Source organism: Marmota marmota, unplaced genomic scaffold (genome assembly GCF_001458135.2).
Source record: "Marmota marmota marmota unplaced genomic scaffold, marMar, whole genome shotgun sequence".
NCBI lineage: Eukaryota > Metazoa > Chordata > Mammalia > Rodentia > Sciuridae > Marmota > Marmota marmota.
Genome location: NW_025999880.1, coordinates 4272533 through 4297204, shown reverse-complemented (window position 1 = coordinate 4297204; position 24672 = coordinate 4272533). Strand labels below are relative to the sequence as shown.

The 24672-nt window shown below is 35.6% G+C and overlaps 1 protein-coding gene and 1 pseudogene across 7 annotated transcripts in view; both read right to left on the bottom strand.

The window, feature by feature from the left end:
- The window catches only part of Trim37 (tripartite motif containing 37), a 141095-nt gene that overhangs the window by 82891 nt on the left and 33532 nt on the right, over positions 1–24672 (bottom strand). For all 7 annotated transcript variants that reach the window (XR_007343444.1, XM_015495400.2, XM_048792069.1 and 4 more), the window contains 4 exons: positions 18860–18910; positions 17105–17186; positions 16082–16158; positions 412–591 (listed from right to left, as the gene is read on the bottom strand). Coding sequence is in view for 6 of the 7 variants with exons in the window: in XM_015495400.2 (XP_015350886.1) it covers positions 412–591; positions 16082–16158; positions 17105–17186; positions 18860–18910 (390 nt within the window). In the remaining variant the exon portion in view is untranslated. The remainder of the gene's footprint in view (positions 1–411; positions 592–16081; positions 16159–17104; positions 17187–18859; positions 18911–24672) is intronic.
- LOC125611758 lies at positions 3608–15707 on the bottom strand (annotated as a pseudogene).

Genomic DNA, 24672 nt, shown 5'->3' with positions numbered 1-24672 from the left:
CAAAAAGATTTGGATTTTCGGGCTAAGATTGGGGCTTAATAGTAGAGTGCTTGCCTAGCACTCTGGGTTTGATCCTCAGCAACACATATAAATTAAAATAAAGGTATTGTGTCCATCTACAACTAAAAATATTTTTAAAAAAAGATTTGGATTTTAGAGTATTCCAGGTTTTTAGATTAGGGAGCCTCAATCTGTGATAGTTTCCTTTAACTTGGACTTAATAACTAGATGTTGAACAAACTTCTGATATTTACTATACACTTAAATACTTCGGATTTGAAATAAAATAGTTAAGAAACTAGTAAAGTTAGTATAGATTTTAGTACTCTTCTTCATTAAATGAATGGACTTTAAAATTTTGACATTATTTCATCCATAATAAAAGTCACAATATCAAATATTTCCTTTTACCTTAAAATTACTGTATCATTTTGTCGATTCAAGTATCCTTCATTTGCAAGTAAGTCCAAACGGAAAAATCTATTATAGCCCCAGCATTCTCCAACTTCAAAGTCAGATGCAAATTCTCGAATGATATTTTTAGTAGGATCATTGCAGGACTGGTGAACCATCTCCACACGATATTCATATCTAAAATTGAAAAACAGACTATTAATATAGAGTGAGCAAAGTAAAAAACAAGTAAGGACAGTAATCATTTGAGAAGAAATTTCACAACATATATACGTGTGTGTGTGTATATGTGTATACACATATACACACACATACATACATACATACACACAGTTAAACTTCTTTCACAAAGGATTATACAAGTTTACAAAAAGAGCAATATACTGAATGGGCCACCAAAACATGACTGGCATAAGGGTCCTATTTTCCTCATAAAAATGTTTACCAAGTGGGCTGGGACACTGTTCGGGGATAAAGCATTTGCCTAGCATGCATGAGGCCCTGGGTTCAATCCCTAGTAGTGAAAAAAAAAAAAAAAAAAAAAAAGTTTACCAATATATTAGGAATGAAACAGCACCTAAAATAATAAATTTCATATAAACAAATACTTCAAAGTGGATTTTACCAATGCTGTGAATTTTTTCCTTTGTTACTTGTATTTCCATACATATATTCTATTTCTATTATCCTTTGAGAATTATCACCATGAGATTTTAAAATATTAATTTAAGAATACTTCACTACACTTTTCCAATATAAGTTATAATAAAACAACTTATGAATTCAAAAATTTAAACCTATAAAAATTTCTAATGGAAATTAAGTATACATTGGGAAAGTTATTCAAAATAATTAACTGTCAATTTCATCTAAAAAAACAATTTTTTATATCTACTTTTAAAATGAGTACAGTGAAAACTGGAAACTCAAAAACAATCAAGAATATTGAAAATGTGGGAGAAAGGATATTAATGAAAATGATCAAATATGTCTAGATTCAAGTTCAGATAAAAGCTTAAAATTGATATAAAACGATTTCTGAAAACTCATATGCTTTGTATGAAAAGGCATACAGTGTTTAGGCAAAACAGTTTTTTCATTAGTTCGTTTAAGTCATGAGAGAGAAAGACTGAACATTTCTCACATGGCAATTAATCCAAGTAAAATTATGTACATAGCATCTCAACTCTAACATTAGATAAAACTAAACCTTATATATGAATGTCACAACCCAAATTCTTTCCTTCTATCAAACTATTTCCTTAAACAACTCGAAATTTCCCCTTTCCGAAAGAAGTCATTCTTCACTCTTAAAAATCAAACCCAGGATGTCACTTACATGCAAATTTCCCCTGAAATCCTACATATATGTATGCTAACCCTAACCCTTTATAAACATATTTAAGTATAATTAAATTATGCAAGGAATTCTGCAGAGTTCTCATATTAAAAAATCGACTGGACTATTATACATGATTTCAGCTACCCTACTGTTAAACCCTGAATTCCATAATTAAATGGCATTTCTAGGAAGGTATTTAGATAATATCTAATAAATGCACAAATTCCAATCTTTTTAAAACATAGAATCTTCAATATTATTATCAACAATAGTAAGATTACTACCATTTGTAAGACAATGTGAACTTTAAATTCCTAAAGTAGGGTTGGAAATCTTATTTAAATGGGAGAGTCCCTAGGTTGAATCTATCAGCATCAAACTAAACAACTTTAGCATTTAAATTATGGTCAACTTTGAGTTAATCATTATATACAGGATGAGTGGCTCCAAGTTCATTGTGTGTGTAGGGGGTGTGTGTACAGGGGTTCTGAAATATTTAAACATTATTATCCTTTCGCCATGGAATTGCCTTTGTATATTTCCAAAAAATCAGTTGGCTCTATGTGTGAATTTATTCCAAGACACTATTATATTCCACTGATCATTTTGCCTATCCTCATGCTAATACCATAATGTTCTGATTACTGTACTTTATTACAATTCTTTTTTTTAAAGAGAGAGAATTTTACTATTTTTTTAGTTTTCGGCGGACACAACATCTTTGTTTATATGTGGTGCTGAGGATCGAACCTGGGCCGCACACATGCCAGGCGAGCGTGCTACCGCTTGAGGAACATCCCCAGCCCTTATTACAATTCTTAAAACTATGTAGCATTAGCTTTCAAATTGCTTTCAGTGATTCTCTATTGCTTTTTTTTATTTCACTGGATTCTGCTTTGATCTTTTTTCTTTTTTTTCTCCTTACATTGCATTTTTCTTTTTTCTAATCTACAACGCAGAAGTAGAGGTTATTGATTTGAGACCTTTCTGATTTTTATTTATAGACATTTAGCACTATAAATGTCTATCCACCTACTATTTTAGCAACATACTACAAATTCTGGTATAATGTGTTTTCATTTTCATTCAGTCAGAAACACTTCTTTTTTACTGGTGCATTACAGTTGTACAATATAATAATATAATTTTGCCCAAAACCTTCCCCAGCACTTCCCCGCTCCTCCCACTCACTGGTCCCTTTCCTCTAGTCTCCTGCTCTCCCTTTGCTTTACAAGCTATCGTCTCCTACTTTTCTTTTCCTTTTTCCTCTGGGAAATATAATACTCTTGACCTTCTGATTCAATCAGAAACACTTTTAAAAAATCTTGTGGTTTCCTTTTTGGTCCAGAAGTTATGGAGAAGTATGTTATTTAGCTTTCAAATATTTTGATATTTTCAAAATATCTGTTTAGTACCTAAATTCCATTTTGGTGAGAAAACAAACTTTAAATCATTCTGAGTTCATTCAGACATGTTTCATGATCCTGAATATGTAATATCTTGGTAAATACATGCTCTTAAAAATAATCTGGCTAGGTCCAGTGGGTGTATGCCCATAATTCCAGAAACCCAGGAAGTTCAGGCAGGAGGATAGCAAGTTTGAGGCCAATCTCAACAACTTAGTGAGACCCTGTCTCAAAATAAAAAATAAACAGGTCTAGGCACGTAGCTCAGTGGTAGAGCATGCGTGGGGTTCAATACCCAATACCCAAAGAAAGAGCCTTTAAAAAGGTTTTAAATGATATGCCATTTATACGGGGTGTGTGGTACTGGAAATCAAGCCCAGGGGCTTGCTCATAATAGTCAAGCCCTCTACCTATGAACTAAATATATCTCCAACCCTCTTTATATTTAAAATGAATTTCTGGTGGACAGCACATACTTCAATCTTGCATTTTTTAGCCAAGCTATCTCCATCTTCACAAAATGAATGGTCTTTTTCTTCATTCCATTTCATGGAGAAAATAATTTGAAGGGCCACAGGGAGTTACTTGCTTCTTTGAAATGTTTTTCAATAGTATATCTCTCATGAATCAGATTCTCCATGCAGATGATGCCATATTTACAAAAGATTTATCTGTCAAGTTAATTCATTTCTTAATTTTGCCATCATCACACTTATAATTCATTTACCAACTTCAGGTTCAATTACTCCCATACAATATATGGGTGTGCCCAATCCTCAGCATGTTAATTAAACCACTGTTGAGCTTAAGAAAGATGCCATTAAAGATCCAGTAAACGCAAAGAAAGTACAATATCTTATGGACCTTTTGGGTACACCCCATAGATAACTCTGATCTGGATGACAAATGCTATTATGGGTCTTCAGGTAATAGAAATTGCCAGCTTTTCCTGCCATCCTAGCCATTGAAATCTGAGTTCTGTATGTCTGTCTGTATTCCTCATGACAGTGCTTAGCTTCTTCATAGATAAGCTTCCTCCTTGCCTTTCAAAGCATATTTCGGGCAAACTTTTTCTCAGATGATTTTTACCTACAGTTCTGCCAAATACCTTCACTTTTCTTAGGGGTTTCTGGCACAGCAGGAATCTTCTTTTTGGTGGGGTTCTCTTTTTTTTTCCCTCCATCATTTTTGGAACTGGAGATCAAACCCAGGGCTTTGAGAATGCAAGGCAGACACTTTGCCACTGAGCTACATCCCAGCCCAGGAATCTTCTTTTTGATACCTTCCAAGTTTCCAGACAAAAAAAGAGCCAATCTCCATCTTTTAAGTGAGCTAATGTAAATTTAATCTATTTGTTTTATAATCCCATTTTATATTCTTTCTTGCCATGTTAGCTGTATATCTGTTACTTTATAGTTCTCTGTTGTGGTAGGACAATAATCTCTCTCTTCCCCCATAAAATATCCACATCCTAATCTCCAAAACCTATGAATATTATCTTCTATGGCAAATAAGAGCGCATGTCACTGTATAAAGCTAAGAATTATGAGACTGAGGAAATTATCCTGAATTACACAGATGGAGCCTAAGTGTAATAAATGTCCTTATAGGAGGAAAGCAGAGGAAAATCTGACATGAGACCAGAAAGACAAGGCAATATAACCATAGAAACACATATTGGAGTGGTAAGGCAACAAGCCAAGGAATGCTGGCAGTCACCAGATGGTGGAAAAGGCAGGGAATGAGTTCTCCCCTTGAGTCTCTGGAACAAGCACAATGGTACTAAAAGGTTGATTTTGGTTCAGCAATAAATTGCAGACTTCTGAATTCCAGGGCAGTGAGAGAATAAATTTTTATTGTTTTACACCACCAAATTTGTGGCTTTTTATTAAAGTACATAAAGGAAATTAATACAAAGGTACATAATCTTTAACTTATTAGAGATTAGCTTTCAATTGCACCGGTTACAGAATAACATCAGACTCTTAATTTGTATGTCTATGTACTCAGTTTTTAACCTTTACTTGATTGCCATCATGCATTTATTTCAATAAATTTACTTTCCCAAAGCGTTAATTCTCTTTCAATGTTACTTTAATTTTTAAAAAATGTTTAAATCTACTCTCATATTTTCCATTTCTGGTACTCTTCTCTTTCTTCCTCCCCTCTCTTTTAGATTCAAATTTAGATAGCCAAGTGTCATTTTCCCCCTTCTACCTGAAGCATTTCTTATAGTCTAGGTCTGAAAATATATCTGCAAATGTCTTTGTTTCACTTTAACTTTTTAAATGATATTTTTGGTAGATACAGAAAGCTAGGTTGATAAGATATTTTTGTAAAAAAAAAATACAGTATTACCATTTCACTTTATTTCAAATGAGAAATCTGATTTCATTCTTGCCCCCTTTTTTCATGGGTGGCAGGGGTGGGGGTGGTACTGGAGATTTAAATCAGGGTGGCTTAACACTGAGCCACATCCCCAGACCCTTTTGTTTATGTTCAGACAGGTTCTCACTAAGTCTTTAGGGCTTTGCTAAGTTGCTGAGGTTGGTCTCAAAATTCGTAATTCTCATACCTGAGCTTCCTGAGTCACTGGGATTACAGGATCTTACACTATTAAACAAATGCTATACCACTGAGCCACACCCTCAGACTGATTTCATTCTTTTGTTTCTGTACATATAACATCTTTTTTTCCTGTTTGAGATTCTGTTTATCATTATTCATTTAAATATTTTTTCTGCCTGAAGGAGGTGGAAACTTACAACCCTTTGGGGGAAAATGGAAACTGAGGACTCTGACCTTTCATAATTTCCTTTATTTGCCAAAGTTCCCCTGCCTGCTAAAAGTAAGCCCTCCAAAAATATATAACAAACTCCTCCCATGATGTGACCCTGCTAAACCTTACAAAACTCAGACCCTTGTTGTAGCCAGTCACCATTTTCCCCTTGAAAATGTGTCCTTCTGTTGCTTAATAAAACATAACCAATCCATTGAGGTCAGTCTCCCTTTTTCTTTTTGTATTTTCTTTCATTTGGTGCAGAAACCCAAAACGGGATTGGAGACTCTACCTCTCCTTATCCTAATGAACCTCTACCATCTTTTCTCATCTTCCTTCCATTCCTTTCCTTCTTTCCTCCTGATAGGAGGTGGCCCTTCATGCTTTCCAAGTACATCATAGCTTAATGGCAGCCAGTACTCAATCCCAATCATGGGCTACATTTTTGCTGCTTTACTGCCATATGGATAGAGCAAGGACATGTATCAGGTCCTTTATTGGTGTAGGAGGCATTCTCCTAACCCTATCCTCTCCTATTTCTTCCTTCTCTTATGTATTCAGACCTACAGATCAGAAGCCACTTTTTGCCATTTTGTTCCTGCAAGCAACATAAGTCTTCTCATTCTTCAGAAAGGTAAAATTCCTTCTGGTCTCTCACAAAGACACCCTACCCAAGACCCTCACCTTCTGGCTCATCCAGACTCCAGGAGTCTTCCCACCAATGGGATTGCAGGAGGGGATGCCCCCTCATTCTCTGATGGAACTCTGTCTGGTGATGGGAGGCATCAAGGGATGCTTTGATTTTGACCGCCAACCCAGGTCAAAACTCTCCAACATGGGGGCTCCATCCCATAGGACTCCCCTTTAGGTTGTCTCATTAAATAAAAAGTTTTTAGATTGTCCACTTCCAATCTGATCTCAAAAGTAAATATCTTATTAGGCTAAGTACACAGATCTGGCTACAACCTAAATTAGACAACCTAAGTTGATGGCCAGAATTCAGAATCCAGGACCTGGACCCCCAAATCCTCCAAGACTTGGACAATTTCTTCTAAGGAAATGGCAAATGACCTGAAGTTCTATACCATCAAGCTTTCTTTTACTTTTGTTCAAAGTCCTCATTTTGCCCACTTTGCTCTTCTCTACCATTGATTATCACTGACTTCCCATTCCATAAGCCCCTGACCCTAGCCCTCTTCATTTACTGCCCCTGAAATAGCAGATGAACCCCACCAAAAGTAAGTAAAGCTGGAGAATACAAAGGTAAGTTTCACAGACAGGAATGCCTGGTAACTATCAAGAGAGACTGTCAGAGTCACAAGCGTTCTTCTGAGTTAAGACTCACAAATCTTCCTAACTTCCTACATAGGCAAGCTTGATCTGTGTTTCCGTGAAGGCTAGTATGACTATCTAGCTCCAATATTTATCCCTCATATTGGTCTAAAAGATGTAATGTGGCACATAAAGGTCCTAACTAACTTTACTAAGAAAACCCTAATTGACACAGATAAAGGGATCTCTACTGAACACATAGGTAATGCCAAAAGAAAGGTATTTTACAAAAATCAAATGGCATTAGACATCTTAAGTATAGCTCATGAGGACATCTGTGACATTATAAAAGCTAAATGTTGTATATGATAATTCTATCAAATGGGCCCCATTGGTAACCCCCAAATGCTTTCATTTCCAAGAAGCAATTTACCTGCAGCCCTGCCCAGCCTAAGTAGACAGGATATGTCAATTCCTCAGGAAACTACATGCAGGAAAATATAAGCTCAAGATAATATGGACAAAAGGAACCCAAATTCTCTGAAGGAAGAGACTTTTGTGACCAGATTCTGAAACTCTGGGAGATAAAGATAGTTCCTACCAGCTATAAAATCTGTTAAGAATGTATGGTTAGAAATCCAATTAGAACCAGTCAGCATAGGCCAAGGTGACCCAGAGCTGCCATGACAGTGGGGACTTGAAAAATCTGATGTCACCCTGCTGTCAGTCAAAAGTCAAGAGGTGGGTTGGATTCCCCTTTCACCTAGGTATTGGGAATATTTGTCCTGGCTTGCTCCAGTTCCTTTTCTGTGTGAGAAATTTGGTGCGTGGAAATTTGTGGCTCAGCAGTAGAACGCTCGCCTCGCACGTGCAGGACCCTGGGTTGGATCCTCAGCACCACGTAAAAATAAGTAAGTGAAATAAAGATAATGTGTCCAACTACAACTAAAAAATAAATATTAAAAAAAAAGAAAAAAGAAAAGAAATTTGGTGATTGAGACAGAGGAAGGCCTCAGACAACTGAAGACAGCTGGCCAGGGTCACTCCCTGGTTCTGCATGAAGGTCTCATATTCTAAATTTGACTCTGACAGCCCTCTGGGGTAGCAAATATTGACCATTATCTGTCTCTGTTTCTGATGGTGGAGGGCATCCTGAGATGAAATCTTGGTCTGGTCTGAGGGCTCTGGGAAAGAGGTGACCCATTTAATCCCCAGAGTGTGAACCAAGCAATCTCTCCCTTTTCAGAAATGCTTCTATGCCAATTCTGTCCACACTGTCTGCCTCTTAAACAGGAACCCATTATGAGAGAGTCTCAAGATAAAGCTCCCTTAAGCTTTAAAATTAGACAGCCTTCTCTAGACTCTAAGAAGATACATTTTCTTCTGTACTCCTCTCATCTGGCAGGAAAAAAGAGCAGAAAATCTGTTTTAGTTACTTGGAGTAAAACTATCCCCACATCTATCCTGGTTCAGGAATCCAAATTATTTATTTTCTCTAGAGGAGATATCTCCCAGAGCACTATTAGGCCTGCCTCCCACTTCAAAATGAGGGGCATAATATGAAATCATTGTCCTGGGGAGTATGAGGTCCCAAAAGGACAAAGGGAACATGTAGGACATTTTAAGGACACAACTAGCTGACAAATGTCTTCCCTTAAATTAAAATAGTTATTACGAAGTTAGTTAATATCCTCCATACTGAGTGAGGCCCCAGCTAGAGGTCATGGAAGGAAAGGAAGAAACTGCTTACCCAAGAAGCTCCAGCACTAGGGAGCTGTCTCCTAGACAAAGAGAGAGCTTTCTCGGCAAAGGTGCCCATGTTCTGTTCTCTTTATTTTTGTTCAGAGGGAAGCTTCATCCTCAAGAGTAATATTAGGGGATGACATAATCACAGTTGAGATAAAGGAGATGCCTAATAATTTTCTGCATTCAACCTGGCCTGATTACTAACTGGAAAAGGGTCCCAGAGGAAGTAAACTCTGGGACCACACCTCAAGAGACTGGTTTTACAAAAAAAAAATGTTTAAAATGCTCTTCATATGAAGTTTTGCCAGTTAAGCTCAAAACAGCAGCTTCCCTTACTTATCTTCGATAACCAAATCTCTCTATCTCCAAGTCTTACAGAGCTTGCAGAGATGATTGTCCAAAAACAGCTTGAGACCAAAAGGGAAAAAAAAGTGTCACTTTTAAATTCAAACCTAAATGGCTGGCTGTCTTATCTGCTCTTGCACTCTACAACCCTGCTTTCTTAACAAGTTCCTCCCTAAAACTACAGCACAAGGAAGGGAAAATGGAATGATAGACTCTTACTTAAGAATACTTACCTAAGGATTAAAGGCTCCCTCATTCTTTCAATACCTAAATTGATTTTAATCTGAGCCAAAAGTGCACTCTGGTCTAATGAAGATGTTTGACATGCTCCTTTACTAATTATAGCTTTGTCAATTTTTTCTAGAACATCTGTTCTTTCCCAAATTCTGTATTTTTCAGCTTGTGGTTTTATGGTAAATCCACATTTGATCCTGTATGCCTAAATTAAAATATTTTTCTGATCAGTCTTATTTTACCTAACTATAGAGGTTTTTACACTCTGTTCAGAGGGCTAACTCTAAAATACATTGGAAAAATCTCCATTTACAAAATCCTACCTGTGGAGATCTACCTACAAACAGCTACAAGATCTGTTTCCTGTTTTGTGTATGTGTGCATACCTGGGTATTGTGTTGTTTTGTCTACATATGTGCTAGTGTTCATGTACATGGTATCAAAGTTGGCATACAGATAAATGAGCACTCATAATAAATTAAAATTTAAGAGAAATGGATCCAAGTATCTTTTAGGTCATGTGACTTTAAAAGTTCAATTTAAATTAGGTAAACAGATGAGAGTAAAAATGTCTTTAAAATGACTAACACAAGTTTTCTAGGTGGTCAAGACAATTAACAGAGTACTGGTTTTCATAAAATGTCTAGCCATTGTTTCTAGGATTTTACTTAAACAGGAAAGAGATAGCTGGTACTGCTGACTACACTTATCTGGTATCTTGGTTTTTACATTTAAATATGAGTAAATCAGTTTTAACATCAACATCAATGGGGTTAATCATAAATGTGTTACAAGAGACGTCTGATTAATTTACAAAGTTAAAATGTTAAAACATCAACTGCTTCTTAAACCCCAAAAGGTAATATATTTAAAGACTAAATGTGTTTTTATAAACTGGTAAATGAAAATAGAGTTTTAAAGATTAGCTTGTTTGGGGTCTTCACTAAAGCAAGGTTACTAAAAGTTCTAACAGGTGTAATTCTATATGCAAAGAGTCCAAAAGTTTCAGCTGTGTTTCAATTAAAAGTAGTGTAAACAGCATAAAGTATTTCATCTTATTAAGAGGAGTAATTGGGAAAACTCAGAAATTTCATAAGGGTTGTTCAGAATGTGAAAAGTAGAAGGATGAGAACATCTTTTGTGTGGTAAAGTAAAAAGTTGTAGAATCTCTTAAGTTGCAGAAAGTCTGTGGAGGGTAAATTTCAAAAAATTTGTGTGTAACTAAATTGGTCATTTATAAGTAGCACAATCAGTTAGTTATTCAAGGTTTTTTTTTTTTTTTAAACTAAGGTCAAATATAAATGTACTGATATAAACCAAAGTTTAATCCTCTACAGGTTAAAGTAACAAGGATTTCTTAAAACATTAATCTGCTCTTATCTAGCAGGATAATTTCTGTGTTAAGTTTTATTCTTTAGAGAAACTAGTCTTAAAGGAATTAGGGTTTCTAGAACTCTGGTTAAAAACAACTGTAAGAGTACTATACTACATTACAGATTCTGAACTTTACTTTGAAAACTAAACTTGGTTAATATAAGAACATCAGTGTAGGGCTGGGGATACAGCTCAGTTGGTAGAGTGTTTGCCTTGCATGCATAAGGCCATGGGTTCAATCCCCAGCACCAAAAAAAAAAAAAAAGAAGAGGAGAAGAAAAACATCAGTGTAATCCTGTTACTGGCTTCTTCTTATCTTCCAAGTATATAAGTCTTTAAAGTTTAAGGTTTAGAAGCATTTTACCAAACTGGTGTTCTTGAAACTAAAGTTTAAAGTAAAGGTTTGAGATTATAAAAATTATGTTTATTGACTCATAGCTATTATACAAACTAAATATTTTTACTCTTGTTAATTTCATTTTATATTTTCCTTGGAAACCTAACTGTTCTCTGTTAGTGCCTAAAAGAAGTACAACTTCTAAAGAATATCGACCCCAATTAAACAGAAGGGGTAAAATATAAAGTTATAGACCTTAAAGGTAAAACCTGGTACTGTTAAGACTGGTGAAACTGGCATGCTGAATGTTTAAGACCAAAGCTTAGAGACTAAAGTTAAGGAAATAAAAGGTCCAAGAAAGAAAAATAAACCAATATTTGGCTCTTGCCCTCTGAGGCCAGCTTGGACCCAGGGAATGACAGCACTTCTCTAAGGGCTTTGCAACTCTGGGCCACTGACCTCCCAATCAGGAGGACCAATGAGATGCTGGAGTACAGAAAGCCATCCAGTACACAAGCTGCAAACAGGAGGGCCATTGGAGAAGGAGATGTCCCTAATACTTTCAAGGGAAGTCATATGGTCAATGAGATCCTGACCCCTTCTGGAAGATGGCACTAGACGTGCTAAGAGGCTTCCCTCAAGTTCCCAAGAGTGACCCCTCTGAGGTAACTCAACTGATTCTTAACAATAGATAGGAACAAGGCCAATTTGACCAGATTGATCTTAAAACACCTACCAAAAACAGTTATAACCAAACTACAGCCATACCTGGGCATTTAAAAGAAAAACAGTTCTTTAAATGAAACTTAAAACTTGTGTCAGCCCCGTAGTCCTGGTGCCCCATAAATTCTGAGTCATTTTTCCTTTGCAAGGTTCATATTTACCCTTCCTCACCAAAAAATTGGACTGGCCTCTGTACCTTGGTCTTCCTTACTCTTCAAACTGACCTTTTACCTAATAAGCAAAAGTTTGCCTAATCCAATAATGACACACACTAGATGAGCCCACCAGTTTATTCCCTTACTCATAGGGCTAGAGATATCCACTGGAATTGGCACAGGCACAGCGGAATCAGGAACCTCTATTCACTACTATAAAAAGTTGTCAGAACAGGTTATTGAAGATATTCAACAGGTTTCCGATTTGGTATTGACTTTACAAAATCAACTGGATTCCCTGGGGTCTGTCATCCTGCAAAATCATCTGGGCCTAGATCTCCTTACTTCTGAACAAGGTGACCTCTACCTTTTCCTCAGGGAAGAATACTGCTTCTATGCCAATCAATCAGGACCGGTAAGGAATGAGGTTAAACAACTACAGGACCCACTGGAACAGTAGAAAGAAATAGCTGATTCCTGGTGGGCCTCACTGAAAAACCTAAAACAGTGGACTTCCTGGCTTCTCCCTTTTTGGTGTGTGTGTGGGGGGCATACCAGAACTTGAACCTAGGAGCATTCAACCACGGAGCCACATCCCCAGTGCTATTTTACATTTTATATAGAGACAGGGTCTCACTAAGTTACTTAGCACCTTGCTATTGCTGAGGCTGGCTCTGAACTCGTGATCAAGTCACTGGAATTACAGGCATGCACCACCATGCCCAGTGCTTCTCCCTCTTTTAACCCCTCTAATACTCTAATACTCATTTTTCTTATAATAATCTTTTTTCCCCTGCTTTAACTTTGTACAGAAGCAATTTCTTGAAAAGGTTACCTGACTAACACAGATCACCTCCTAAGAACATGCAAAAGCCATTTTCCTCCTTCGCTCACAACATGATTCTCGTAAACCCCATAAGGAATCACCCATTAGATGCTGAAGTTCCCTTTCTCTATAACTCCTCAAGCCACAACCACCAGGACTGTATAACCCCCACCTTCTTATCTTACTCCAGATCTCTAACAGGGAATTCCCCTATTCCACACCTCCTCAGCACTTCCTCACTGGAAGACCTCAGCAGAGGGTAGCCAGATATGATGAATTCGCCCCAAGTCATCTGGAATGAAGGAGGTGGAAACTTAGAACCCTTGGGTGGGACAGACACACACACAACAAGGACAACTGAGGATTCTAATCTTTTGCAGTTTCCCTTACCTGACAAAGTTCCCTTGCCTGCTAAAAGCCCACCCGCCAAAAGTAAATGACAAACTTTTCCCGCAATGTGGCCCTATAAAACTCAGACCTTGTTGTAACCAGTCACCATTTTCCCCTTAAAATGTGCCCCTCCATTGCATAATAAATCATCACTGACTGAGATATGTCTCCCTTTTTTTTTGTATTCTCTTTCATTTGCTTTCAATCCCCACCTTCAGAGACTATGTATTAAGGTACTTGAAGACAGTCTACCATTTTGGAATTCATACATATACATACATGTTTATGTTTGTATGTGTGATTTGTCTAATTTCTACTACTATGCCTTTAAGTGCAATAACTTTTTAAAATATTTTTAACTGCAGATGGGCACGATACTTTTATTCATTACATGGTGCTCAGGATCAAACCCAGTGCCTCACATATTCTAGGCAAGTACTCTACCACTGAGCCACAAACCCAGCCCTACAATAACTTTTATAACATTTAACCAGTCATTCATTCCATCCAGTCTATTTGTGACCTCAAATAGTTCAATTTCTTTTTTTTTTTAATATTTATTTATTTATTTATTTTGGCGGACACAACATCTTTGTTTGTATGTGGTGCTGAGGATCGAACCTGGGCCGCACCCACGCCAGGTGAGCGCGCTACTGCTTGAGCCACATCCCCAGCCCAAAAATAGTTCAATTTCAAGAAGTTCAATTTGAGTCTTCTATGTCTTCCACATCTCTACTTAACTGTTTGTGCAAATGGAATACAATTCTGTCTTAATGTCTTTCTCTCATCATTCTTTGTCAGTTCCTGCCTGATTTCAATTGATTGATTCTACTCCTCATTTATTAAGTATGTTTTCTTGCCTATTTGCATACTCATTAATATCTTTTTTTGCACACCAAACACTGCAAATAATTTTTTTTAATGTTGGATACTTTTATAATCTTGTAAATTCTCCTGAGCTTCATTCTAGGATGGAGTTAGGTTACCTGGAAACAATTTGATCCTTTTGGGTCTTGCAGTCATTTATTAGGTGAATCCAGAGCATTATTCACTTTAGTGATAACTGTTCCTTGCTACTTAGGGTAAATTTTCTTCAGTACACTACCCAATGTCCCATTAATTTTAAGTATTTCCACTGTGGTTGGTGGAAGTAAGCATAGTGCCTAGTTCTGTGTAAGCATCAGGTACTCAATTATTCCCTCTAATCCTTTCAGGTAGTTCTTTTCCAAATTCAGGCATTTGCCTCACATGAATGTCCTAATCAGTACTCTGCTGAATAGTCAAGGTGAACCCACTATGAATCTCTGGATTTCTGTGGCTTTACTGCTCTGTCCTCTCTGGTAATCTGTACGATGCATTCTAGCTGTACTAGATGTCCTAAACTCTTAGCACTACTTCCTCAACTAAAAAGTCTACAAGATTCTACCTCAGATACCCATCCTTGTGTTGCAGCCTGAAAACACACATGGCTATAGGACAGAGCAATCAAAGAACTAATCTGTTTCTTATCTCTTGAGAATTGCTTCAATTGTTCCCTAATCTAGAAAATGTTGGGTTTTTGGGGGTTGTTGCAGGAGAAAGGGGTAAATCCCATCCCTGTTACTCCATGTTAGCTATAAACAGATATTCTGTACCAGAGTCGACAGATTTTATATAATAAGGGGAAAAAAAGTTCATTGATATGGCTCTTAATTCCACATCACAGGTAACATTTAAACAAACTACTGCTTGTTCAGATTGAGTATGACATTAAAGAAGATAAGTAATTATAAAACTATTTTTTATAATATTTCCCCTTAACAAGAATTGGATTAGTGGATGCCAGGGACTAGGCAGAAAGAAACTGGTAAGTGACTACAAGGTTTCTTTTTAGGGTAATAAAAATGTTTTGAAATTGGATATAACTGATGATTGCAGAACTCTAGGTCTTTAAAAAAAAAAATCACTGACTTGTACATTTGTTAACAGGTGAATTTTATGGCTTCTGAATTATATCTCATTTTCAAATTTTTCCAACTAAGTGTATTCAAAATCTGTGAGGCCAAATTTTATTTATATATATTTCAATCAAAAGAGCTTATTATAAGAAATTAAATATAGAAGCAAATGAGAGAATCCAGTTGTCACTGTCTTCTTTGTCCAATAATGGGGATTGAACCCAGGGTTATTGTACCACTGAGCCACAGCCCTTTATATTTTTTATCTTGATACATTCTTGCTAAACTGCTGAGGCCTGCCTCAAACTTGCAATCCCCCAGCTTCATTCCACTCAGTTATTGGGAATACAGGCATGAACCACCATACCCAACTCAGCTAAGCAAACAGTAAAGAGATTTCCAAAAATGCAAAGCAAGAAATTTTCATAATAAATATTTTGTTTAGGAAAATTGTCACTTTTCATTTAAAAAAACTGTTTATGTTAATAAGCAATAGGCTTATTTTACAGTGAATTTTAAATTTTTTAAATATTTTTCTCCGTTTTAATTTCTAATTCAGAAAATAACAACAGATATAGCACATATAAAGAAAAACTCTGGGATTCCCAATAAATTTAAGAGTATAAATCCTTATACTCCTAAATGAGAGAAAACAGTTAAAACTATTCATAATATCATCATACTGTGCCAAGGATTCCATAGTAATATACATCTTAACACAAAAAAAAGCAATTAACAAAAGTAATTAATGAAAATTGCTAGGGAGATATAGATAGGTACACATTTTATTACAACTCTTACTTGGAAGTTTCAGGCAAACCAGCTGAGAGTTCCAAAAACACAGATAAGTAGTATCCACGGACAACTCCATTTCCGTCCTAAAAAACAAGAAGGTTAACTTAGAATTATGCAGAGGAGAGTGAGGGGAAGGAAGTGGGTGTGGAGATGTGATGGAATGAGACAGACATTATTACCCTATATACTTGTATGATTATACTACTGGTGTGACTCTGGCACCATGTTCAGCCTCGGGAAGGAGAAGTTGTGCTCCATTTGTGCACAATGTGTCAAAATGCATTCTACTGTCATGTACAACTAACAAGAAAAAATTTAAAAAAGAATAAAGTTCTTAAAAAAACAAGGCTATGCAAATAGAAACTGTTTAACAATTTTTAAAAAATTAAACCACAAGCTGAAGGCAAAAAACAAACACCAAAAAAACGAAAAATTTATGGCACAGTAAGATCAACAAAATGCAGATTGGTATCTTACATCTGAATTGTGAAATGTTTTTTACCTTAAAAGCAATAAAATAAATTATAAAACACCAACAGGTCTGAGTCCATAACAGTTTTAAACTTCTGTACATTAAAAGTGAAAATATCAAGGCATACAACTTAAGGATTAACAAGTCTGAAAAGTGTTAACAGGTTTAACATACACAGAACTCTTCACAAAAACCAGCCTAAAAAAATAAAAATTCATGGGCCAATTTAAGAAAATATATGGGTCAAATCCTGAATTCACCATCAGCAAATGTTTTTATAGTTTTCTGTTTTAATATTTTAAAGCATTTTTAAAAGAAGAATTTTAAATATTTCTTCTAAGCATAATTCTTTTACAAACCAGAAATAAAATTTAATCATGTCTCAGGATTTGTTATATCCACACTTAACTCATTTTTCCACAGATTTAGTAATGTATCCCACAAAGAAACAAAATCATCATTACTTTAATTTCCTTACTCCATTAAAACATTAAACAAATACACCATGGAAGAATAAATGATCTTTGGTTTCAAAATTAGAAATATAAAAAACTTACTGGGTAAACTTTTAATCTCCAACAGAGTCCTGAAACTTGAAGAGGTGGACTGTAAACAGGATCTGCTCTCTGGCGCAAAGTGCTTAAGAAAAAAAACAACCAAATCCCAAGATCAAAACTGTAAAAATGGCAATAAGTTTAAAAACCAACTACTTTCTTCGAGTTACTTATATGAAATCCTGAACAACTCATAGACAGCAACTGAATAAGTCAAGATTTCACTGTTAACTTTAGATATTATCTACATTCTGAAATAAGAGAAAATTTAATAGTGAAATATTCAGCAATATCTATAAAGTTCAGTAAAAACGAAATTGTGACATTCAAGGGAAAAGGAAAGTATCATTAAGTTTCCTAAAATTAATTCTGCTCCAATAAGCAGTCTTTCATCATCCCTCCACTCCACCTCTCCCAATAAGCAGTCTTTCATCATCCCTCCACTCCACTCCCCAAAAAGGCTGGAGGCATGGCTCATGGTAGATCATCATATGCTTAGCATGTGCAAAGCCCTGGGTTCAATCCCAGCACTGAACAAAAAAACAAGAAAAGCAAATATTTATTTCCCACTTCTGTGTAGTATGATTATCTTTTTTTAATATGGAAAAACAAGAGAATAACCTGCTAAACCTTAATGTATATGGGGAAAACCTCTTAGAGACTATGCTTTAGCCACAAAATTATCCCATAAGAAAAAATACATTAGATGGGGGAAATCCTTTTTTTTTTTTGGAAGGGGTACTGGGTATATTTAACCCAGTGTGTTTTACCAAATCAGCTCTATTCTCAATCCCTTTTATTTTTCATTTTGAGGCAGGGTCTCACTAAGTTGCTCAGGGCCTTGCTACATTACACAGGCTGGCCTCAAACTTGCAATCCTCCTGCCTCAGCCTCCCAAGTCACTGGGAATACATGCATACACCACTGCACCCAGCAGTATAACCTTATTTTGATGTTATTGCCTACTCCAAGTTCTTTTCCCAAAAGATTTTTAGTTCCCAGTTTCATGTTGCCCTTGAAGACAAGTCTCTAAGGATCTTAGTGATTTTGAATCTTTGCTTCTAAACTAAAAACAGCAAAGGCTAATAAAATTAACATGCAACTTACGAAGCCTGTAAATTTCTTATAATAGCCTCTTATAGGCAATTTCTCACTTTGAGCTGAAACAAATGGACCCCAACACTTTTGTTTCGTAGGATGGGTAGGTGGGGGATCACTGACTTCTATATTTCTGGCCCCGCACTTTAGCAAAAGCAAAGTAGACTCTCTTCTTTAAAATGTTTATCAGTCTTGGTAGAACATAGACAATCTGAGAATTTAAAATTCAAAACATTCCAAAATCTGAAACCTTTGAGCTCCAACATGAATCTACAGTGGAAAATGCCACACCTCACCTCATCTGATGTGTTGCAGACAAATCACAAGGCACTAACAATACCATATAAAATTACCTGCATGCTACAAATATAATGTGTGTATATAAAACAAATGAATTTCATGTTTAGACTTACGTTCTGCATCATTAAACATATGCAAATATTCCAAAATCTGAAATTTGAAACACTTCCAGTCCTAGCATTTCAGATATTGTACAATTGAGACCACCATCTATGTTTCTAATAGGAAACTTATTTCTTCTAAGATTATTAATCTGAGTGACACAGATCACCAATCTCTATCCTACTGAAGAATCACCTTTTTTCACTTTTCCTTATGTATACATACAAAAAACCCCACAAAGTTGTCAAAAACCCTTACCTGAAATTCTCTAAAACAAAAGTGGCTGAATCATAAGATGGCACTAATTCACTAAAAAGAAGCAAAAAAAAAAAAAAAAAATTATTTAGCTTAATATGCAACTTTAAAATTTCATTTAGTTTAAAAACAAAAAGTCCCTCAATAATACCTTTAAAACTTTATTAAACTAGTCCCTATGAGATATTTCCAAATCCTTGTTAAATATAATATTAAATGAATTCCTAAAACTACCAAGTTTTTAAATTTTACAAAGAGACTAAAAAAAGTATACTCAAGAAAATAGGAAAAAGAAAGAAATTGGTGCTTAGGCTACAAATTTGAATTATAAAACAAATATAAGCAGGCTTTAGAAATGAAAAGAAATAGCAAAGTTAAAAACATCACAATTTATCCAAAGAATTCCTTCAAAACAACTTTGTAGAAATATTAATAGACTTTAAATATACTTTGAGACTACTTACTAGTAAATAAACCTACATAATACATAATCACTTAGGAGATAAATGGGATGGACTAGCATAATAATACTTTCTTGGCAATGCAAATTTACCTAAAACAACTTTAGTTCCATAGTATCTCCTCCAAAGAGAACTTAACTATAACTATAGCAGATGGGATATGAGATAATCCATTTTGCTGGTAACTACCCTTAGATCATGTGGATGGCTTGTGGTACTCTCATTAGAACACCTCTAAAGTCATTAAAGCACCATTTATTATAAAAATCTTATCATATACAGTGTTTTAATACACACTATAAATTTGATAAAAAGTTTAACAAAACAACAAACTGAAAGCCATTTCACAATATCTTCAGATACATTTTCTAAAGCCAATTCATCAAAAATTTGACCAAAATAAGAGAGGGACACATCAATAACATTGTCACACTATGATAGTGCCTAAAGAAATTAGTGATTTTCCCTATGAAAATACAGTATTGATAAAAAATAAATTATTCTTTATTCAGCTAAATAGGTCACATCTTTTTCACAGAAAGGAGATGTACTTTGCCCTGCAATTGTTAACTATAAAACTACTATCCAAATTGACTATGTGAAGCACTCATATCCCTGGTCAATTGTTACCTGATTCATATTCTTCACCCCTAGATCTTTAATCCCCTTCATGTAAGTGATTTAGAAGTCAGATATTCGTGGAAGTCAGCCCTAAGGTCTTCCCATTATATGCTTTCTAGCAGAAATAATGCCCTTAGTGCCTAAGAAGTTTTAATGGAACCACAAATCTAATCAGAGGTCTAAAAGAATCTTCCCAATAAAGTCCTCAAATTTGTTCACAAAGTGGTATATTTTGGGCTATAATCTTATGTAATTTACAGTATTGGTCAGTTTGCCTATATTTAGATCATCCTCATAGTATCTAAAGATTTCAACCAATCCCCAGCTGCCTGATGAGCTATGTAGTGTTTCTCCAATCATGCCCTCAACATCCAGTGTAATATCGTTCCTTTGTTGTTATTACCTTAAATCCAGACTATCATTGTCACACACACAACCTCCATTATCCCACTGTGGTGAGGATCAAACCCAGAATCTGACACATAAAAGGCAAGGGCTCTACCACTGAGCCACATCCCCAGCCCTCATCAGCCACTAAGGGTTAAAAGAGTTTATCAGAATATAAACAGCAGAAGATGACCCAGTCAACTGAAAATGATCTAAGAAAAAGTTTACAGGATGAAGACTACAGTTGCCAAAACTCACTAACCAAGATATTACAGTGTAGTCTAGCTCTCACTAGATGAGGAAAAAATGATCACACTCAGAGCACAGAAAATAGATCTGTCAATCCAATATATTGCGATATACTTCTACATATGTACCTTTCAGGAAAAATGCAGACACAAACAGCACTATATCAAATCAGTGCAATGAGAAAGCATAAAACAGGATGCATACACTTCCTCTATTACCCGTCATCACATTTTATGACTGCTTCAGTCATCTCTCACTAAACCCTAACTCATCAATCACAAGGGCTCTTCTACTGCATTTTCTGCTAACACAAGCTTGGAACATGGCTAACATTTAAATAAATATTCACTGAATGAATATTTATAAATATTTGCTGTCAGATCATGAAGAGAAACATTTGCTCAAAAATTTATTTTGCACTCTTTACCTATATACTCAAAGCCATAAACACAGCTAAATGGTCTATTCCACCTTGAACTATTATTAACAACTCCAAATTGTGATTATTCAGGTTATCTTTAATCTTATTATTACCATTCTCAGTCTACACATAATGCATTGCTATATCTTCTCCTCATAATTTTATACCTTCTCCCACAAACATAGACTATTCTTTATGAATGGATTCATCTCATGATGATGTTAATCTTCATCTTCACAGAATATGGGGAAGTAGCCTCAAATCCATTCTATGCTTTTTATATGATTTCCATATGCTTTCTAGCAGAAATAATGCAATTAGTGCCTAAGAAGCTTTAATGGAACGATAAATCTAATCAGTAATTTGCAAGCCAATGAGTTGTGCATCTTTAGAAATATGACCTCCTCCTAACTTAGTGAATAAAGGATGGAAAGAGAAGACAAGTATCCACTTCATTCCCTTAAGGAAATAGATCAAGCTGCATAAAAATTGGTTCTCCCTCCCAACTTGACTATTCTCCCAGAAACTTATAATCTCTATGGACTCAGAGCTATACTATTCTCTCTTCTCAGTTCTCCTTAGGGACACCTAAACAGTTCTATTTCTCATTATGCCTCAACAATAAATAACCTTTCAAATTCTAGCTAAGATTATTCCCTGTTGTCCCCCGAATATAACAGCTTTTATCATATCCATATTTTGTGTGTATGCATACCCATTCTCATCTTTCCAACAAAATCCTACATATCTTTCAACACCTTTCCCAATTCTTTTCCAGATTATACTTTTCTTGACCATTCCAGTCTTTACCCTGACTTCTTTTCAGAACTGATATAAAATGGTATATAAATGAGTACAAATATTTGATTTTAAAAAACAATTCTTTACTTAATGTGGAATATCTGACTGATATTTTTAGTTCCTCTTTAACACCACCTACAATAGTGCTAGCACCTTTTCATCTCCATAGTAGCTTCAACACCAAACATTAACTAACAGAACTAAAGACAATCCAGTCTCAATCTCAAAGCTTAAAACATTACTGCTTCGCACTTCTAAACTTTGATTTGTAACTTAACATCAATAAATGCCAGTCTTTTTTATTTGGCCATCTCTTCTTTGCTGATCAAGTTATCAACAGATCACCTCTGTTTCCTGTATATTGCAATAGTAAACTAAGTCTCCAATAAAAATTAGAGTTAAGCTAAAAGCCAAAATTTCCAAAAAGGTGGTGGGCATTAGTAGACAGGAAGCCACTTAATTATCACACTGGAAAGCACTATTGCTTGCCTGATAAGCTGTTGAAAGTGGTAACAGGATAGAAATTTACCTGAATCAGCGGTTCTCCAACTATACTATGATATTAATATTGCTTAGGGTGCTCAAGAAGCATTTTCTAAGGGCTGGGGATGTTGCTTAGTGGTACAGCACTTGTTCAGCATGCATGCATTGAGGCCCTGGTTTGATCCCTAGCACCATAGAAAGAAAAAAAAAAGACAGACAGAAAGGAAGGGAGGGAGAGAGGGAGAAAGAAAGGGAAGAAGGGAGGAAAGAAAAGGGAATAGGAAGAGAGGGGAAACTAAGAGGAAAAGCAGCAGCAGAATTTTCCCAAACAATCTAAATGTTAAATGTTAAAAGCTATGTTTTCTTCCACTGGTCATAGACTGGAAAACAGTACCTTTGAAACTGAAATGTGACCACACAGTTAAATAGAGGAAGCACTGGGATATTGGTGAATATTCTTTCTTATATATATATATATATATATATATATATAAATATATAATATAAATATATATAAGTAAATATATATATAAATAAATATATATAAAATATATATATATTTTTTTTCTAGTTGTAGCTGGACACAATATCTTTACTTATTTTTATGTGGTGCTGAGGATCGAACCCAGTGCCTCACATGTGCAAGGCACACGTTCTACCACTGAGCTACAGCCCAAGCCCTGGTGAATATTCTTAAATCACCCAAACCTATTTAATGACAGCAAATACCCAATACTTTTAAAATTTTTCAGTGCTTTGATGTTATTTTATCAGGTATTTCGTTTGTCTGTTGGTGGTACTAGGGACTGAACCCAGGGTAATTACTGCTAAGCTATATCCCCAGCCCTTTTCATATTTTGAGACAGGATCTCACTAAAGTGCTGAAGCTGAACTCAGACTTGTGATCCTCTTGCCTCAGGCTCCTGAATATCTGGGGTTTCAGGTGAATGCCACCATGCCTGGTTTTATCAGGTTTGTTAATCAGAAACAAAGACTTCCCTTGCATATCAGTAAGTTTGCCTTTCTGTTTATAGGACTATGGGACCCTCACTCATGATCCTTAAAAATCCATCTAGGATAAGGAACAAGTGCATTTACCAGTAATTCCCAGCCAGGGGTGATTTTGCCTTCAGAGAATATTTGGCAATGTCTGGAAACATTTTGTTACAACTGCAAGGTGATAATGTTGGAGTGCTACTGGCAAGAGGGTGCTACATCCTACAACACACAGGAAACTCCCTCCATAACACAAAATATCCAACTCAAAATGTCAAAAATGCCGAAGTAGAAAAACCCTGGCTTACACCATATACTCCAGTGCAATGTATGCCTTATGGCCATTAGATAGCATTGTGTTGTAGAGAAAAGGAAAGTGAGTTCAAAAAAAATTTAAATTTTTTTTATAACAAGAGTTGTTTTCTAAATGAACCATAACTCTCCTCAACATGTAAGAAAAACATGATAGTTTTTTCATAAGCCGCCTTTAAAGTATAAGATAAAATGTGTCATACCAAAATAGTAATCTGAAACATTGGCCCTCATTTTATGAATAAGCTAAGATTTAAAAAGAACAAACTGTGTCAATCTGTACCTAAAGTTAATGAACTGAATTGTCACCCCAAATTCCTACATGGAATCCCTAAACCCCCATGTGACTTGGAATTAGGGCCTAAGGAAGTAATTAAGGCTAAATGAGGTAAAAGTGGGGCCCTAATCCAATAAGGCTGTTGTCCACATAAGGAGAATAAACACCAGAGACTGATCTCTCCTTGCGTGAACAGAGAAAAAGTCACGTGAAGACAGTGAACGCAAATGCCTACCACTTCAGAAGCTTCACCAGACACTGAATTTTCTGATACTTTTTCTTGACTCCAAAACTGTGAGGAAGTAAATTGTTTTGTTTAAGCCACCCTGAAAGTTTGTCAAGACTTTATAGCCAACTAATAAATACACAGAAAATTCGTTTCAAATGAACTGGGGTATGGTCTAGCACTGACACTTTTCAACAGAATCTCAAGCATTAGTGTTAAGAAAAATAGTGTATTTTCTACATATGATAAAAAAATATGCTTTAAAAAAAGTTTAAAGATGAACACTAGAAACATACACAGGTTGCAATTGCTGCAATAGTTTCCTCCCACTATCTTTGAAGATCCAGGTCATATTGGACATTTTATCCACTTCTCAATTCTGTTTAACAAGATACAAATTAAGTCAAAAGGTAAATAAAAGATTCAAGAAAAAAGTTTTTAATTTACTCTTTTTTTTTGTTTGTTTCTTTTAGTCTATTGTCTTTTATTTTTTGTATTGGGGACAGAACACAGGGGCACATTATATTGAGCTATATCCCCCGTCCCTTATATATTTTTTTAAAATTCTGACCAAGTGGTTTA